Consider the following 21,165-nt stretch of genomic DNA (forward strand, 5'->3'; position numbering starts at 1 on the left):
AAATATGATTTTGAAACCTTTCTCTACAAGTTGTGCAACACTGAGCAAATTTTGATCAATATCAGGGACATATAAAACATCTGAGATATATTTCAAACCTGACAAGCTTTCAATCACAACAGTTCCTTTTCCCTTGACTGGAATGAAATCACCATTCCCAATTTTTACTTTGGAAACAATGGATTTGTCAAGCTCTTTGAATAACTTCTTGTCATTGGTCATGTGGTTTGTACAACCACTATCTATCAACCATGAATTGCTTGAGATATTGCTTGCAGCAAAGCACGTTGTGACGAGAAGTAGTTCATCATCTTCTTGTTCCTCCATGGTCACCTTAGCCTCCTATGGTTCAGAGTTGCAAACTCGTTCTACATGTCACATATTGCCACACTTTCTGCACTTAATGTCTGACCTCCAAAAACATCTTGTTTGAGGATGGTTAGTCTTTTTGCAATGAGGACAAGAAGGAAAATTCTCACCTTGCTGCTTTTCCCACTTCTTGGATTTTGTGCTTTCATACGATACATACCTTGTACCTCCACCTCATCTTGTCTCATGGTTCTCCTCTGCTCCTGTGCTTGTAAAGCATTAATCAATTCTCCCAAGGTAATCGTTGACAGGTCTTTTGACTCCTCCAACGCTGATATCTTTGACTCATATTTTTCAGGAATAATGACAAGAATTTTCTAACTATACTTTCATCAGAAAAGTCTCTACCAAGCCCTTGATGGTTTCATTATCTTTAATGTTCTGCATCTCGAATTCACTACCAAGGTTGAGAACTTGCATGCCTTTAGTTCTTTCAGAACCTTGATATTCTGCTTTGAGATATTCCCAATTTTCTTTGGCGGATTTCAGATTCATTATTCGTGTGAATATGATCTTGGACACGAAAGAAAATAGATAATTTTTTGCCTTAGCTTTTTTTGTCTTCTTCTGTTTGTGATTCTTCATCAGAGCCACCGTAGGATTCTCAGGTAATTCAGGAACATCGTAGTCTTCTTCTACCGCTTCCCAAAGATCTAGAGCTTCAAGATGAGTAGTCATTCTTGCAGCCCCCTCGTACTCCTCATCATCAAAGGATGGTGGTTGACCCACAATGTATGATGATGATGATGCATCTCCTTCCATTAGGTTTTCTTTTGACTCACAGGTCCCTTAAGGATAAGAGCTCTTATACCAGTTGTTGGGTATTTTTATACGTATGAATGTATTTGAAGGAGATTATTTTATTCATCATTGTGAGCTCTATATATATATAGAGCAATTACATAACAGAAAAATAACAAACCTACTCATAAACTGATCTAATTCATAAAATCAAGTGATGAAACAACTAATATTATCTTAATCGTATTCTAATTTGAAAATAAATCCAAACAATATCTTAAAATAAAATTTAAATCCTAACTAATTATCTCCTCTTAATTTCAGCTATTATAGGCATATTCTCAACAAAACTCATCATGAATGTTGTTGATGGTTGCATTGCGAACCCACCTGCTGGAAGATTCTTTATGAGCAATGTCAATACCCACCTAGACATTGATATGATAGACATTTGTCACATTGACATGATCGATTTTTTATTATTGATACATAGTTTCATTTTCATATCATAGATTTCCCTACTTCTGTTCGCTTCAAGCCTTCAACGGTCTGGTCCATCTTGTGAAAATGGGCTTCTCCAATTAATTTCTTGCTTTCAGGGTTCAGACCAACAACAAACAACCCAACCCATGACATTTTCAGCGGTGGACCAGTACTCCTATTAAATGCTCAGCTTATTTGAAGAAACATTCACCTCTTGCATTAAACTTTGGTACATTTCTCAATATGGAAAACCCTTCTTCATTCAACCTCCCCAACTAACAACCACATGAAGCTGTTTCACCCCCGTGATACATAGCTAGGTGAAGTAGTTTACTGTTACCATTATGAATTTATGGTGATGATGTTACATTGAGATATTTTACTGAGTATAAATTTTTTAGTAATTTGCTACTATTGTCTTTACATTAAAAACAAATGATTTTCATATAAATACAAAACAAATGAGAGGACATTCAAAACTAAACTATAGTAGTTAACCCATGTAATTGGTAAACAATTATGTTCTAGACTTCTTTCTTGTGGTGAGCAGTGATTTCTTGTGTATTTAAAACGCGGTACCCATTGATTAAGAGAGGATTATGATTCTCTCAAGTGAACTGATAATGTGTCAATTTAAATACTGTGTCTATTTCTTTCTTTATAGATATTCAAAGAGTCCACCTATTTAATACATATGAAGAGAGATAGGAGTTCAAAATTTCAACTAAAGAAAACTTAAAAAAATTTATAATTGAGAACATCTTGATTTATATTTATATAATGTACTATTTTAATGGGGTAGAATTTGGGTTACTAAGTGGCAAAATCAACACCCTGTGTGCCCCAGCTAGCCCCCAATGCACATCAACCGGGTAGAGTGGATTGAAGTAACTTACTTAAATAAGAGTTATGGGATAAATCATCAATGATAGTATAACTTCCGGAAAGAGAGAAATGTTTCAAATTCATAATTATTTCGTGAATAAGTTTTAAAATATATTTAATCACTAATCAAAACCTAACTAGTAACTAGTAACTACCATATACCAACATGCGTTAATCCAGAAAGAGTTTGTGTTCATTAAACATATGCTGGTGAATTTAAACTTATATGAATACAAAAAAATTACTGTTAAGCACATAAATACATCTGGATTAATGCACAATAAATTTCTTTTACTTTGACGTCGTAGATGTCTCTAATTGTTCAGAAAACTGTAATTGTTCATTGCAACAAATGACTTTTTTGTGTTTGAATTGCCAGAGAAGAAAGAAAAACTAGTTACCATATCATACATGACATATGGCACCCTCACCACTAGATAGTAGTTTATGAAAAGATAGAAATCAGGTTTCTATTTAATCTGCATTTCTAAGACTATCCACAATGGTTTCAACATTCAACACCTTCAACACTCCACTTTTTCTCTTCCCAACACTCCACATCGCCTTCTCTCTCCAGTTCAACACTTCATTCAACTTTTACCCACTCCAATGGTTTTTCATTCAACACCCTACCCCCTACCCCACCACTTTTATTTCATATTTTGATTTAATTTTATATTTTTCTTTTTATGATTTCATAAAATTAAAATTTACGATAAAAATTAAATTAAACAAACTATTATCGATTTAATTTAATTTAATGTTTTTTTTATTTATTTAAATTAAATTAAATTAACGTAATATTTTTTTAACGTAAATTAAATTAAAACACTTAACAAAGGGGATAGTAGAAAGATTAAGATGAATAAGATGATGGAAAACTTGGTTTTTTTTTTCTGTGTCCAAATCAAACGAACCAAGTCTCTATTTATAGAGAAAAAAAAATCATGAATTTTGGTAAATTTTTTATATTTTTTAAAAATTTTTTTAAATGAAATAATTGAGTTGGAAAGATTAGGATAAAAGAAAATCGCCCGGACCAATCAACGCGTGACACGCGTCACTCATCAGACCGTCTCTCTCTCCTCTGACGCGTGGCACGCACGGTGCCCAACCGACGCGTGCCACGCGTCCCACCACCGGTCCGCCTGGGACCCGCCTGCTGCCACGCCCTGCCCATAACGCGCCTTGTCCGCGCGTGTGTGGCACGCGCCTGGCGGTCACCAGCCAGGCCGTGCCACGTGTCCCATGCTGCAGGTTTCACAAGTGTTGAAAATTTTCAACACCTCTCTCCTCCCTCCAACTTTCAACACTCACTTTCAACACCATTAAACCCCACTTTCAACATTAAACTACCCACATTCAACACCATTGTGGGTAGTCTAAGAGTGCAATTGAACAATAATCATATCAAGAAGGTCAACACAACATGATCAACATTAATCTTTTTCTTCTATAGGCTGATCAGGAATAATAATTAATTTAAGCCTCACTAAATTTTCTCCTTAATCTACAAATGTACACAAAAATATTGAAATCACTACTAATTAATCCTAATTAGATGTTACAGTATCATCTTCTGCCTCATGCTCAGTAATCTCATTCTGGGCTTCAGATAGACTCAATAATGGTGAAGAAGCAAAAGAAGAAACAGCAGAAGAATAAGAAGTTGAATTATCAGAACAAGAGTTAGAGTTAGAAGCTGCTATACTAATAAGCAAATCCACAAAAGCACCAACTATGAAACCATGATTGTTCTTACCATTCACCCTCAAATACCAACTCAAAAGCTCCTCCAAATTCTCCCAATCCTTCACACCATGAGACTCCACCATCTCCTCCATGGATCTCTTGAAATCTTCATAAGGATCATCTGACTCCATGGCCAACACCACGCTTTCCTTGAATGGAAACCCTCTCGCCTTCGCCTTCTCCAGGATTGAGCTCGTGTCTCCGGGCTCGAAGAACAGCCTCTCCGACCTCGCGCCGCGAACCAACATGTCAAGGGATTCATCATTATTGTAGCAGAAGATATCCTCTGATTCTGTTGAGAAGCTTGCGGATTCAGAGGAGGTTGTGAACCATGATTTTGGAGTTTCTACCACGCTCTCTGAAACAGGGTCGAAGAAAACAGAGTTAACTGTTTTGAAGATTTCATCATTCCCTGTTGTCCCACATCGGAAGGAGAGGGTCTTTGAGTGGCCACAAGAGGGTATAAACTTGGGTCTGAAAATAGAAGGTAGCAGCTTCAATGTTTTCTTCCCCATTGGATCTTAGTTTTCTTCAGAGGGTGGTTTTTTCTATGTGAGTTGTGAGGTTTGTGTTCTGTTTTCTTTCTCCTCTGTTTTGAGCTTTGGTTGGTGTTTGCAATAAATTGGAACAGAAATGTGTATTTAAAGCCAGAGGCTCTGAGGGGAAGGAAATTAATAAGACAAAGGGAAATGGGGGTCTGGTAGGTGCTTTCATGTGTGAATTTAATTTGTAGGTTTGTAAAATTCAATGTTATTCAATGCTCCCATCAACAACTGAATGTAACAGCACTTTTTCAGCAGTGTCAGCCTCATAGGTTTGTAAAAAACAATGGCAGATTTTTTTCTTCAGAGCACCAAAAGATAATGTTACATTTATTATTGTCATATATCTTTGACCAGTAATATGTTACCATATGTTACTAATGAAAATTACAAGAAATGTAAATGTGTGAAAATTAATTTATTACTATATAGTGATGTTTGCTCACATCGTCCCTTAATTATGATTTTAGAGAGATTCAATTCTTATGTGAAAATAGTACGCATTTTGTGGTTATGTGTATCCACTGTGAGAGAATTAGTCATAATTGTGGCCCGTAAATACTCTAATCTAAACCAAAAGCTAAATTATTTTATAGAGATTATAGTTAATGAGTGATATAACTATACCCCTGTTTGTGTGTTTAGTATTATGAGTTTGTAACGGTTAGTATTTTTCCATCTTTGCCATTAGGTGGACTTTTTTTTATTGTTTTAACAAAGAAAGATTAGGAGTTACCAATATTAGACCAAGAAACAATATGTACTTGTTAAGCATTTGAAATTAAACCATTATACATATAAGGTAATAGAAGGCAACTTGCCCTTAACCTTCAATATTCTAAGTGGGTTTGAGGGAGGCAAAAATTTAGAAAAACAAAAGGAAGTTAGACTTGAAATAATGAAATGGTTGAAAAAGACATTTGTATTGTAGATTGGTGGTTATAGAAAGTGAAATCTTTGTGGTTAGAAGAGACAATGAAGATTGCTAGCTATAGATTAGAAGTGAAGGGGGGAAGAGGGTGTGAATTCATGTGAAGATTTTAAAGAGGGAACGGTTGCATCACACATGCTTGTCCTCGCCCAAAGTATTTATTAGGAAAGGAAGGTTGAGATCTAAAGCTAGATAGGCTCTGTATTTATTGGGATTTTCTTTCTTTCAATTTTTACATCAGATAATAAATAACTCGTTTATTTGGCTACAAGGACAAGTAACATGTCTCTACAATCAACCCAAAAATAGCTATTTCATGCCGGAACAAATTTCAAAATCAAAATCTTAGCAGTCCCCCAACTTCCAGTGCTTTTTTTTTTATCTTTAAATAAATATTTTAAGGTTAAATATGTTTTTAGTTCCTATGAAACATAGGTGAATTTAATTTGGCCACGTTGTGTATTTTATGGCGGTTTAAACCGAAATTAACATATTTTACGATGATAAAAAACTGTCAATCATGCGCACAAAAATCCACAAAATAAATAGTTAAAGACTAATTTCACACATTTCATTAATATTATGGGCTAAAATCTATATAAAATAAAATAAAATTGAAGGGACGAAATTCAATTCACATTTATTTTAATTTTACCGACACTAAACATATTTAACCTATATTTTTACCATTAGATATATTTATATTCTCTAGACTTTGTGTTCTATTCAATGGAATCCTCAAGCTCAGTTGAAATTTTTGTAGAATTAGTGGTGCTGGTTGACCCGTATGTGAATGGCTAGAGAAAAATAAGAACTACGGTTAGATGTACATGAATGTTTGTTGGCCACCGATAAAATATTAACTCCACCACTTTGTTGGCGCATAGTGCTTTATAAATTATACTACTAATAAAATTCTAAGTAGTTTTTCAGATTCTGATTCTGATTCATTCAGACATCTCTCAAAGTTGACCAATATATACTTGCATTATTATGAATATTCTAACCGGTGGTTTAGTTCCAAGTTCTAAGCACCCCTTCCACGCCCCTAATAGATAAGGATTAATGCTTAGTTTTTGCTTGTATAGAGTTGACTTAAAATTAGGTTAATGAACTTTAGTATTCTTGTGGGTAAAATAACTCCCAATTAATTTTTCAACATTCTCCTATTAAGTGTGAATTACCATCATACTAGAAATTAAACCCGTGCGTTGCACGGGTTTGTGATACTTAAATTTAGCAGGTGTAGTATATGTAAGGATGATTCAATTGATTGAACAAAATAGTATAGAAAAGCATAAGATAGACTCTAAAGTAGTTTATTACCTGATGAAGCATTAGCAAACACGATTTTTTTCACTGCCCCCAGCCTTGCAATAATTCTCCTATAGTATAACATGATTGTATCTTTCTCTTTGCTGCTTATTCAGTAATTGGTGACATCTTTCATGCCTCTCTTCCAATTCGTGAATATTATAATTAAACTCTTCTCTAATAAGTCTATTGTCCAAGGCTTCTATGCATACGTTTTCTGGCAATGGCATTCCATTAAAGTCAATAAGATACTACTTACCATTCTTGATCAAAACCTTCTCAATTTCAATCAACTAATGTATTAAAAAGTGACATACTTGTTGAAATAGCTAGTGACAATTTTCAATTTTTTGTCATTCTCTAATGAAGTCTAAGATTTGTATGACTTGAGTGTGTGAGTGATTTGTTTATATAGAGATGTACAATAGATACATAGTTTAATTTAGTACATGGTATTTTTTATATTTAATGTAGGTAACTGAATAGTCTTTAAACATTAAGCAATTTTAATCAGTTTTTGAAGTAGCAGTACTGCCAGATAATGAGATAATGAAGGTTATTTTTTTAATATATGAATAGCCTTAATTACGAAAACTGTAAGAAAATGATTCATATTCTGTGTTCTAGAAATGTACATCCTTTAATTATTAAGTTGAATAGCCTTAGTTACCAAATGGTTCATTGTTCACATCATGTTCTAGAAAATGTATCATTTATATCTTTCGGTTACGACCTTTAATTTGATAGCTTTTTTTTTCATAAATGTTTAATACATGGTGAATCCTTGTCTTCGTTAGAGCCTTTTTACATATATTAAATAGCCTTTTTTACAGAATGCAGGTTATGAAAGCTGTTAGGAAATACTAAGTTAAATAGCCTTTTGTTGAGCTTCAATGCCTAGTGTAGCTTAAAAAGACAAAAATAATTAAGATAGAAATAGTAAGATAAGTGTTTGATACAAAGCTTTTCACAATTTTAATATCATGAGTATACAATCTTTACTAATGTATTATTTAATGTAATGATTTAAGTGTGCTTTACATATATGTGTTGCACGAGTTTCTTTACAACATTTTTTACATTAAATAATAATGATTATAGTTTAAATTATTACATAAATATTAAAATATTTTTTATTTTAAAATAAATAATAATAATTGTGTTCAACATTTCAATCATTTCCAAAAAAAGACTTACAATAAATATTAGGGGTGTAATCGGACCAGATTGGACCGGATTTAGAGTGTTTAAATGTCCGAACCAATCAAACATGTTCGGTTTGGGTTGGTTCGAATTTCATGGTCTTTCCTTCTAAACCCGAACCAAACCAACCCGATCTCAAACGGATTGGTTCGGTTCGGATGGTCGGATTTGAAAAGAAAAAAATTTATTTGAAAATATGCACGAAAATTATTCTAAAAATGTGAAAAATTATGAAAAAAATATAGAAAAATCTAACATTTTTAAAGAACAGAACATTCGATAAATACATAATCCATATAATCTAAATAAAACTAACATCTCTAATACAAATATAAATATGTAATATAATGGGCTGAAAGTGTTTGAGCTTAATGTAAAAAAATTCTTAATTCATTGGGTTGGTTCGGATTGATCGGTTTTTCAATCTCCAAATCCGATACCCCAATCCAATTTTATCTAAATTATTTATTGCCACATTATTTTGTCATTAATCAACTTCAATTTTAGTTATTTTTTCTAATGCAAAATTCAAGTCAATTTTCATGCTTATGAATATTATTATTCAATTTAGGTAGTTGAATTACTTTTGACAATATCATTTCTTTCAGTTTTTTATATTATTATTTAGTATATTAATTACAAAGAAATTTGCTATTGCTTCCTTTATTTTAATGCAAATGTATGAAGATTTTACTGCTTGATATATTTAATTAAATTAAAAAAAAAATAAATGACTATGACTAATTTTTTTTTTAAATATTATTTTTTGTAAGGAAAATTTTAATACAAAGGTTCAAAGTAATTTTTATATTTTAGTAGGTAGTGTAAAAAATAGTAATAAGTTTTATTTATTATTTTTTTTTAAATTCCTCAACCTATGATGAATAATTATTATAAAAATTAATTTTAATTTTAAAATATAACAAATTAGAAAGTTTTACAATTAAAAAGAAGTATAAAAAATTACTATTAACTATCTATTATTGTTTTTTTAGGAAGCAGAAATAAACAAATTTAGGAAGCATAAATAAATACAATATTTTTATTAATTTAAAGTTAGTCAATTTCAGTTATTATTATTACTTAAAATTTCCCTCATGTAGTATTAATAATTAAAATTAAAATAATATTAATATTTAATTTAAAATATGAGAAATTGAAAAGTTTAAAAATCACTAAGTAATAATTAATAATAAGTGGATGTGTATTGAAAGTTGAATAGAAATTTGTTTAACTTTCATTCTTTAATGCATTGAATAGTTATAGCTCAAGTGAGCTTTACATATATATATAGATATAGACTAGAAATTAAACACGTGCGTTGCACGGGTTTGTTTTTAAGTTATGTGTCTATTATTTGTTAAAATAATTTATGTAATATGAAAAATTATTGAGTAGTAGATAATTAAGAATATGATAAACATATGTAATGTAATTACATTAATGAAGCTCAATAAAAAAATTATTGTACACTAATTCTTTAGTTTTTTTTGTATAAACATTTGATATATCGACAGATTCGAGATTTAGTCACAATTAAGGCTCCTCATCCCTAGTATATTGTGTGGGAATTGAACTCGAGAGCTCTTCACACACACTCAGCCTGCGTTGCCAACTGAGCTACCCGTCTTGGATTAATTTTTTAGTATATTAAAGCACATGTTTTATATTTTATGTTTCTTTAATAAAAATTATTTTTAATTTATTTGGTGATTATATGTTTAAATAGTAACGCACTCTCAATATTAAGTAAATGATGAAAATATATAATTAGAGCTGAATAAGTTAGTCCGTGTTTGTGTAAAATCATCTATAAAAGTTAAAAGACTTTTATAAAGTGGTATTTATCTCTTGCTTTCATGTTTTGGCCATGAAAGTAGTGTTTTTAGTTTAAACATTATGGGAAGTGTACTAATGAAAGTTTTATGTCGAAACATATTCTCAGTGACACATAAAATTTATACTATTTAATGCATAAGGAGTACTTAATTAGTTAATATGCAGCTTGTAAGAGCATATATATTTTTAACTTAATTATGAATTAAGATAATAATTTATCTTATTCGATAAATTCTTATAGTTTTATAGAAAGTAAAAAATTACAAAACCTCATAAGACAATTTGAAAACACACCTAATGAATGTCTACTACAATGGTTAAAATTAACTCTTTGGATCCCTGAAATTCCATCCTTAAGGAATGCACTTTATGATAGACCTGTAACTTTCACTACACTTGAGTAAAACATGATTCCCTCAATAGATGATACATGTGGTTAACACGAATAAATTATAAGGACTTAGTTAAAAAATATTCTTAAGCTCGTGTAGCATAATAATGTGCAAAAGTGAAAGTTGGTTAAGAATGGTTGTTATTTTTTATCAATGAAGAAATATTGTAGCTATATCAAATATGATTTCATTTAGGAACTTTATTAAATACTTCATTGCATACTACATTTTTAGTCTACTTTAGATGAGTACAACAATGATAAACCTCATAGGAGGTTATAAACTCATATTAAATATTAGTAGAAACATATTTTAAATCAAAATTATAACCAACCAAAAAAATTAAAATTAAACTATATTGACAAATAAATTTAATTAAATTATTCTATTATTTTTTATAGCTAATTAACATGACATGCATAACATATTTAATATATATCTCCTAATTTAATTAACTTAGTTTTAAATATATTTAATTTATTTATCATCATATATGTAGTTAAATAGAAAAACTACTCTAGCAAGAATGATAAACCTCATAGGAGGTTATAAACTCATATTAAATATTATTAGAAAACATATTTTAAATCAAAATTATAACTAAACAAAAATTTTAAGATTAAACTATTTTGAAAAATAAATTTAATTAAATTATTCTATTATTTTTTAACTAACATGACATGCATAACATATTTAATATATATCTCCTAATTTAATTAACTTATTTTTTAATATATTTAATTTATTTATCATCATATATGTAGTTAAATAGAAAAATTACTCTATGATAATTTTAACTATCATTAATTATTTAATAACAAATATTTATTAATTTTAAATCTATTTTATCTAAAATAATTAATTTTAAATATTATTTATAATTAATTAATTTTAATTCTTAATATTTGTCAACTCAAGTTATTTTTTAAAATTATAAATATTATTGTTTCATATAGATATTTTTATTAATATTTAATGTAGGCAGTTGAATAGCTTTTGACAATACAATTTTTTTTTCAGTTTTTAATTTTATTATTTAATATACTTATTACAAAGATAATTTGTTATTACTTAATACATTATAATACATGCAATCTTTACTAATGCATTTAATGTAATGGTTCAAGTGTGCTTTACTTATATATATATATATATATATATATATATATAGGGAGCATATCAGGTGAGAGGAGTGGTTTATGGTGAGAGATGAGAACAATTAATAATAACCCTTAGATGGTTTTGAATGGTTAGGATTTAATCTATTTAAATGCACTCCACGTGACACCCAAAACCCCAATTTATAATTCTCACGCGCATCTTCCTCTGTGTTGTATCTTTCTTTCTCACGCACCTGATGCTGTCTTTCTCCATTCCGCCATTGATGCTGCTCTCTTCCCTATTTCAAACACAAGTACACCCATCACTGAAAGATGCCAAATTAAAAGATCTCATCCTTCACTGGCAAACTTAGGGATTTCTCATCAAAATCCCCAATTTCTCTTCTCATCTATAAATCCCGTTGCCACATGGATTAATTCAATTTTGAGAAAAACAATTCAACTAAGAAGCAATTGCTAGTCAATGTAGCAAAATCGACAACTGTCTGTATGTGGTAAAATGGGGCTAGATGGCTTTGTTGATTGATTGGGATGGCGCAATAATCACTACTAGAAAAAAGACTTTTCACATCAGGGTTTTCACATCGGTTAAGCAATTACCTGATGTAAAAGATGACGCGGTGGCAATATTGAAATTATGGTGAACTTTTATGATAGTTTTCACATCAGTTAGGAATATGTCTGATGTGAAAAGTAATTAGGAAACACTTTTTACAACGGTTGTTAGAATAAGCGATGTGAAAGCTAAATGCGGTGGCATTTTTGAAATTTTAATGAAGTACTTTTTACATCGGTTATAATATAAGCGAGGTCTTTAGTTTTCACATCGGTTATATTATAACCGATGTGAAAAGTACTTCATCCATTCACGAAAAAACCTAAGTCCCTCTCTTCTTCTTCGAGAACTCGCTCACAAGTCACAACCATCACCTCTCGTGAGATTCTAACGCCGGAGCTTCCTCCACCGTTTCCCGACCTCCTTCCGCCACGTCAATCACCTCGACCTCTCATTCCTCTCCTCCGACTCCCAGCCCCACCACTCGCCCTCCGAATCCGCCGCGCCTTCCCTCAGTTACCCTCTACGCCCTCCTACCGATTGCTGTGCGTTTGGCTTCGAGAAGCTCGCTCAGGTACAATGGTGTTTTTGCTTCTTTTTTTATCGACGTATATTTGCTTCTTCTCAATTCGATTCTGTTACTGTAATTCAGTTTCCGTTCCTGGGATTCTATTCTTGAGATGTGAATCAAAACCCTAATCTTAAACCCCCTTCGACTCTTCCGTTGGTGGTGGCGCCGTTGGTTTTGTGTTCCAGACTGCTCTTGTTCAGTTTCCGTTCCTGCTTTGAATCGACGCCGCTCCTGCTGTGACTCGCCGCCGCTCCTGCTCTGTGACTCGCCGCCGCTCCTGCTTCGACACTATCAAGGTAATCAATTTGTGTTCCAGACTGCTCTTGTTCAGTTTTGTGAAATTCTTTGGAGGAGACACTTTTAACATTGTGGACATAGCTTTTGGGTCTTTTGTGAAAATTCTTGTGGGTTTAGGAGATGTGTTTGAAGTGAAGATCCTACCAGCTGAGAGTTTCCCTCGCTTGCATACCAAATGCATATTAGTTTGATTCTGAAGTTATTGATTATTTTTCTTCTAAATGGATGATGATAAGTTGGTGACATTGTACATCAATGAAAGTTTTGGTTTAGCTTCATTTAAGTTGGCAGAGAATTGGAAGGCAAATTCAAGAGTTCACCAAGAACATGTTTGTCCTCATTACCTCTGGTTTTGGTTCATTTGATTATGCTTAAATGTCATTTTGGATAGGTTTGATAATATACAAGTTATTTGGTATTTTATCTCGCTGAAAGTCATTATTCTGAAATTTGGTTTGGTTTGATAGTATTTCTCATTTGAAATCTGAAATTTTAGTTTGTCATGTTAGTTATTAAAAGAGATTGCTACAAATATGGTCATGATATGAGATGAAATTAGCTTCTCTATATCATAGTGTTTGTCAATTCTAAGTATCAGAGAAACCATTTTTCGAGCCTCCATCTTAAGCTTTGGATTTTGGGAAGTTGGTCCTCAGCTGGATTTAATTTCAACATTTTCTTTGTCTCTTCTCTTTCCTTCGATGATGATACTGACATATGTTTATGAGCAGAAAAGAAGGGTAACTAATTGCTCAAAGCCTATGCCTTTTATAATCTTCCTTTTTCAGAAGGATATGAGAAGGTTGCCGGGCAAAAGGAAAAGGCACATCTCTGCACTTAGGTGAAGGGAATTTTTATCTGAATGGGGAGGAAAAATTCCTTTCTGATGGTCGGGATTCTGGTGTGGCCTCTATATTGACTACTGCCATAGGGACTTCAAATCCACGTTGATATGTTTGCTGACAATGATGAGCCTGCTATCACTAAGCCATCTACTGATGAAAATAGTACTGTTAGTCAACCATCATCAGATGCCATAAATTCTGGTAAAGAGGGTAAATATATTACCACAACAAATTGACATCTGAATTGGAAATTTTGTTGCTGATTTTTATCTGACAAGTTTTTTATTTGACATGGTTCTACTTTTCTTTCCAGGTGAAGCATTGCAAAATGATTATGTATATGATGAATCTTCTGGGTATGACTCTTCTCTTCCCTCTTCTTTTTTGGAAATAATCTGACAAATGTGACATTAGGTCACCTATATTGCAGTGCCATAAAAAATTAGTTTAGTACTCGATTCTTCTTTCTTTAAATGAATCTTTTTATCAAAAAGCTCTGTTGAAAACTTGATCTGACATCAATATAATGGTCCAGGTACTATTACAGCAGCAGTTTGGGCTATTATTGTGATCCAAATTCTGGCCTTTATTGCTCTGCAGAACGGGTCCAAAAACTTTGTTGTACTTGTAACGATGGTGCAAGTAATGGTGGCAACACATCATCTTATGCAATCTAGAATGCATCTATAAGAAGGAACAAACATATCAGGAAATCACCTGACCTTTTTGGCTGTGGCGGTAACAATTCTGATGTTATCATGGAGGAAAATGGTTCTGAAATTATTACAACCAATTCTGATGCCTATAACTTACACGAGGGAAGTAGATTCTAATTTAGAACTTGAGGTAAGGGGTGCTGTTTGTTCAATGAATTTTATTATTAATCAAACTTAGTTTTTGAAAGATTATATATTTCACTATTTTAATAACAAAGTTCACTCTAAAATGTGGCAGCAAGGATTAAGAAGGGATTTGGAGAGGAAGGAGTATTCTATTTTTTAGCAGTCACTTGCTGGATTTGGAAATCAAGCTTAAGGATTTTAAGGTGCATAGGATGGAAAACATGGTAATATCTTTAAAACTAATCTATCTGTGATTCTTTTCTATATATATGAGCTCCTGCAAATCAAGCTTCTCTCAGGTCAATTTTGTGGAGTGATGTGAATTTGCATCAGTGCTATGGAGCCTCAACTTAGAAATGTGATCATCCTATTGAACCTTGAGGGAAGCTTGCTCGACTGCATGTTTTATGCCTATCTGGCATTGGCTTAATTTCCCATTCTTCAATAGTAGCTAACTCCCATTATACTAGTGGAAAATTTATCTATTTTGACAAATCTTCAGTGTGATGTTCATATATTGATTTTTCTCATGTGAATAATTTTATGTACAGGAGGACCACTGGCCCTATAAGACGTGCTAAAGGTGGTTGGACTGCAGAGGTTTATTTATCAATTCTGCTACCGGAGGTTTTCTGTTTCTGCACTGAATTGACGCATCTGATCTGGTTCGCTTTTGCTACTGATATACCTTTGCTTTCATTGTGTGAGTGAGTGGAAGATGTCTGATGCTTGCTGCTGCTGATATATGATTGCTTGGTGTGTTGTGCTTCCTAGTCCATTGTGGTTCATGCCGGTGTTTTCAGAATTTGGTGTACAAGCAAGCTGCTGTCGTGATTTCAACTATTGTACTGTGAGATGATGGTTAATGCAGAAATTTCAGTCTTTTATGGCCTTTGAGGGGTGGTTACTTGCTGCTAGGACTCTAAAAGGGTGCTGCGATTTACTCCAGTGATATCTACCTGGATCCTTGTTGATGTGCGTTTGATTGTATGGCAGAAGGCAAAGGTGCTTTACGGCTTTTTGAGGGGTGCCTATATCTGATCTTAGACAACAAAAATATATGTTGATATGTGTTATGTTGTTGTTATGCAGCTGCAGTTTGTTGTTTTTTGTTATCAGTTAGTTATAAGTTGTAGCTTCTTGTTTTTATTGTTTCTTTTTTATGCTGCTCTTTTCTTTTAAGAGATGCTATGATTTTTATCCTTACTTGGGAGAGTTTGTTCCCAAGGTTTTTTTTATCAATATATCTATTTCTCCTTTCAAAAAAAACTAAGGTAAGATTGGTGATGTCAAAATATTCGGCTCAAATTAGTGTGAAAAAAGCGCAAAAATATGTAAATAAGAAAAAAAGATTTCACATCGGTTGACAAAATAACCGATGTGAAATGTATATATTTCACATCGGTTGGCAAAATAACCGATGTGAAATGTATATATTTCACATCGGTTGAAAAAATAACCGATACATTTCACATCGGTTGGCAAAATAACCGATGTGAAATCATGTACGTTCAGTTTTAAGTGATAGATTCCACATCAGTTATATTAGACGTCCGATGTGAAAAAGTACTTTTCACATCGGTTGTATAACCGATGTGAAAAGTGAGGACTTATCACATCACCTTTGTTCACATCGGACGAAAACCGATGTGAAAACTCAAAAATAACCGATGTGAAAAGTACTTTTTTTAGTAGTGAATTAGGAATCTTTCATTTCTAAGCATGAAGGCATCATGATTTTGAGGAAATTGTTCAATGGCATAGGGGAGGAGAGAACGAAGGCAAGGACAGATGGGTGGCCATAAACAGGTTAACGCCGAGAGAAAGGAACCAGAGGAAGAAGATGCGCGTGGGATTAAAAACTGGGGTTTGGAGTATCACGTGGGAATATACTAAATGAGATTAAATCCGGACCATTTAAAATTATCTAATGGCTATTATTAATTGTTCTCATCTCTCACCATAAACCACTCCTCTCACCTGATATGCTCCCTATATATATATATATATATATATATATAGATTATCATGCTCCCCTCAACAGAAATTATCAATACTTGCATTGTTGCTCGCTCAATCATTGCTCAACTAGACATGTTGCATGACCACCTGTACTAAATTTCAAATCAAATTGGTAAAGAGAAGATTCTTGCTAAGGCAAGAGTAAGAAAGAGGGCTCAAGGAGCACCCGAAAGCTATGAGATCGAATGCCACAATCACACTTACTTGTATGAGAGTAAATCGACAAAGAGTAGGAGAAGTATCATGGTTCAGGCTCTAGGCCAGTTCGAAATTACACCTATTGAATTCAAGAATTAAGGTTCATTGGAATATTTCTCAAGCATGAAAATGGCATCATGATTAAAATATAAGTTACGAGAAGCTAGCCAAGGCAACTGTCTCTAGAGTTATTCGAAGGTATGCCTAATTCAAAGCAATTCACAGCCAAAAAGGCACGTTTTCACGATTTAGAAGCACTCACTCATGTTTATCGGCAATTACACATGATGAGATTCACCGACCACCAACTTCTACATCGGTTATGAAATTTGAAGATATGGCGAGCCAATTCAAATGTTCCTAATTACGGAATTCAAAGTCTTACGCCTAGTTTAGAGCTTCAAAGTCCGGCCAAGTGGATGACATGATCTAGTTATTTTTTCCTAGCTAGTTTTTTCGTGGCTGTAAGATTGGAACAATACCTTATAAATATTATAAATAAGAGTTTGAAACTACAGTTTAAGACACGCATATATGGATAGAGAAAGTCTGCGTCTTATTGTAAATCCTCTAAAAGTCCGCATCTACGGTTTTACGATATGTACACATCACAAAGAATCAAATGCATATATTGAGTTTATAAATCACGTCTCTTATAATGTCTTCTAATTATTTTGAGACTCTAACTCACACTTGAATATGAATATTTGGAATAAAAAAAAATTCGGTATCTTTTTATATTAATGAAGATCGATTTTGTTTTCTTGAACACTCTTGTGAAGACAAATTGTTTGGAGCTCTAACCACCGTTTGATCCAACGGTCTATATGACTACATCAACCAATTAAGTTGACTCCATCAGACTTTGCGTGGGCCAGCGTGGGGGTTGAGACCCCTCTTATCCTTCTTTTTCTGCAGGGAGTACAAATGGTCGTATATAATGTTGGTTCATGTGATAATGGGTCCTAAAAGAATAATTTAGTTGCACAGAAAAGAAAACACTTGGCAAATTTGAGAATAGATCGATGTTAGTAGGGTTCATTTGTTATCAAATAAAGTGATGAGGCTTTTAGAGAGAAACATGCTAGAGAATAATAATTGTGACATCATGGTACAGAAAAGGAACGGTAACTATATTACACTAATGTTGGGGAATCAATAAGTACTTTGGCACTGATTACACCCAACGGATGCCTTCTACTTGAGGTGAAAACTCCACGTGAATATAATTATATCTGAATAATTGTCATTGTTCTTGTTCAAGCTCTTGTTTGAGCACCGAACCTGTAGTTTAATTTCAGTAAACTTTAGCTAGACATCGATGAATCTACATGCAACATTTTCCTCACTTGTGTTATTTTTTTGGTACACATATATGTAATATATGTAGGAGGAGATAATATAATGATGCATCACTCAAAGGTAAAAGACGGTGAACTTTATAGAAAACTTATATTTAACAACAAATAGAGAGATTATGTTTTGCTCCCATCACTACCTTTAATTTTGCTGATATGATCGACTTTGAACTCCATTTTTTTTTCACTAAAATCTACACTTCATCTTACACATTTTAACTCTTGCGATGGAATATTAGAGTTCATCACAAAATCTGTGACCAATGAATAATAGAGACAAAATTAATGACATGTTTTATGTTGCCAATTCGTCTACTTTAGCGACAAAATTTTTAATCTCTACAATTTGTCACTAGTATGTGCACATTTTAATTGAAGCCAGTGACTGATTTTGGAGATGGAAATAAAATTTGTCGCTAATATTGACATTTTAATGTTGAAGTTGTTAATTTGTAAATTAGTGGCAGAATTTGTGATGAAAAAAATCTCTAAATATAAGAACTCTAATCTCATTCTTATTATTCATGTAACAGTTTTAGCCAAAAAAAAAAAATTGCGACGAATTTTGATATTCCGTCGCAAAAGTTAAAATGAGGTGAGTTTGGAGTGTGAATTATAGAAAATAATGGACCTCTACTATAATTTACTTTTGTTAATTTGTATTTCCATTCAGATTTTGTGATGAACTCTAATATTCCATCGCAAGAGTTAAAATGTGTAAGATGAAGTGTAGATTTCCTGTATATAAATGACTATCATATCTAATAAGAATAGTGGATGAAATGTGGGTATAATTAAACTTATCTCAAGTCTTTATAATCTCTTTTTTAGTAGAGCCTTAGAAATGATCCTCGTGCTTGAATCGTTATATCACATTGTCTTGGAATCTTGGGCCTTTCTAGAGAAAAATAGTTGGGAGTGAACTGTTGTGTCGCCCAGGGACGGAACCAGAAAATTTAGTGTAGGGAGGCGAAATTTTCTAATATAATTTACAATATCTATCTATCTATTATCTATTATTAGTCATAAAACTCAAGTAAAAATTTACAAAATTATTTCTATTAAAAAAGTTCTAACAACACTTACTTTAACACTTTCATTATAACATTCATTAACATTATAACATTCATTAACACTCATCTATATCAGACCAATTAAAATATGAGTCTCATTTCCAATTTGATAAGATTCACCTAAACAAATGAGAAGTGTTAAAAGAGGTATTGCTAACATTTTTTTATATATTATTAGTAGCTACAAAACTCAATAACCACATAATATGTTGCCGCGAGTGATTTACAAGAGAAATAATATCACTAAATTAAAATTTTGTTCACATACCACTTACATTTTCACTTTGCTCAAATATGAATGAATGACACAAAAATGAGTGATATGATAAGTGATGTGATGAGAAATATAGAAAATATATAAAGAAATTAAAAGAAAAGTAAATAAAGTTTGTATATATTAAAACTTGTATTAATATAAAAGCTCAAATAATACGAAATCAAAGAGAAAATTAAAAAGATAAATACGGTTGTGATCATAACAAAAATGGATTATATATAAAAGTAATGAATATAGAAAATGTTAGTTTTGTGTGTAGACTAAAGATACAGTACTAGTACAATTAAAGCCTAGCCTATAGAGTCAAGCAAATTAAAAGTTAGGCTATCAGAGGACCGTATAATTAGCTAGGGGGCGAACTATATAACTAGCTGGGGGCAAACTCAATTTTCTCATTACATGTACTGTAATTATTTTTGAATTTTGGGGGGCGATCTACCCTTTTCAAGTATACCTGGGTCCGTCCCTGGTGTCGCCCAACCACATTTATTATTAGCCTTGGACATGGTGGTCCATGGATGCACATGCTACTTTTCAACTCTATGAATGTTTCCGAACCTCTGTTCAAGAATAGTTAAACCTCCTATTGAGGGTGTCTTCGTTGCTTCAATTATTATGAAGATTTTGTGGAGATTTACAAATAATCATTCACAAATTGCAGATTTGGAAATCATTCCAAAACCAATATTAATAATAATTAATAATAAGAAGAAGGTTCAGTGAATAGTTTTTGAATACCATAATTGATTTTTAAAGGAAAAAGAAAAAAACTTCATTCAAACATGTTAATTATAAATATTTTTTTGTACATTTATACTTTTTCCTTTTTATATTGGCAGCTTGCACGTTAGAAATCAAATGTCAGCAAGCTTCTTGGAAAATCAGCATCCCAGACATGCATCTAATTTGCAAGCTCTTCTTCCGACCAAAATATTACAAAAAAAATCTGAGAAGAGCATGCAAATTAGCACACGCTGGAAGTTAATAAGGGTATCCTCTTATTATTATTAATTATTGTTGTTTTGGTGTTCATCCCTCTTAAATTTAATTAGATATGATCGTTCTTTTGGTGGTTAATTCTTTGTGTCTCCTACGAACTTGATAGTAGTTCAGCTCATTATTCAAAATTGTCTTTGGACTTAATTTTCATATCAAACAAAACCAACTCCTCTTTGAATGATCTTTAGTGTAAAGAGAGAAACTGCAAAGATGAGACTAAAAAATGGTGGTTGAGCGGTTGCTTTTAGGACATCAAAAGAGAGTGCACTGTCAAATCACAAGCATTGTTAATAAGAAAGTTTCGGATCACATGCACTCTAGAAAAATTATGGATGTTGTTGCTACTCCAAAACTAGTTTCAATGCCAAAGGAAGTTATTCATTCCCAACTCTCTAAATCAGAACAAGAGTTTGCATTTGAGCTTTTGAGCCTAGGAATTTCCACGTAATTAACAATATAGTTTGCCAAGGTCCGATCAACACTGCAAGAAATAAGCTAATTCACAGCGACTTTTTTCCAACGACATTTAGGTTGTTGCTAATTAAAGATAGCTAT

The 21,165-nt window shown here is 32.4% G+C and overlaps 1 protein-coding gene and 1 long non-coding RNA gene across 2 annotated transcripts; one reads left to right on the forward strand and one right to left on the reverse strand.

The window, feature by feature from the left end:
* Positions 1-3,886: 3,886 nt before the first annotated feature.
* On the reverse strand, positions 3,887-4,831 carry LOC130716619 (transcription repressor OFP13). The gene has a single exon (XM_057566601.1). It carries the CDS (start codon positions 4,743-4,745, stop codon positions 4,032-4,034), a length of 714 nt encoding a protein of 237 aa, XP_057422584.1. The 5' UTR covers positions 4,746-4,831; the 3' UTR covers positions 3,887-4,031.
* A 9,560-nt stretch (positions 4,832-14,391) lies between these two features.
* On the forward strand, positions 14,392-15,471 carry LOC130716639 (uncharacterized). The gene is made up of 3 exons (XR_009012107.1): positions 14,392-14,687; positions 14,796-14,907; positions 15,235-15,471. It is a non-coding gene; the product is annotated as an uncharacterized LOC130716639 (long non-coding RNA).
* The last annotated feature ends 5,694 nt before the right edge of the window (positions 15,472-21,165 follow it).

The sequence above is a fragment of the Lotus japonicus genome, chromosome 5 (assembly GCF_012489685.1).
Source record: "Lotus japonicus ecotype B-129 chromosome 5, LjGifu_v1.2".
NCBI lineage: Eukaryota > Viridiplantae > Streptophyta > Magnoliopsida > Fabales > Fabaceae > Lotus > Lotus japonicus.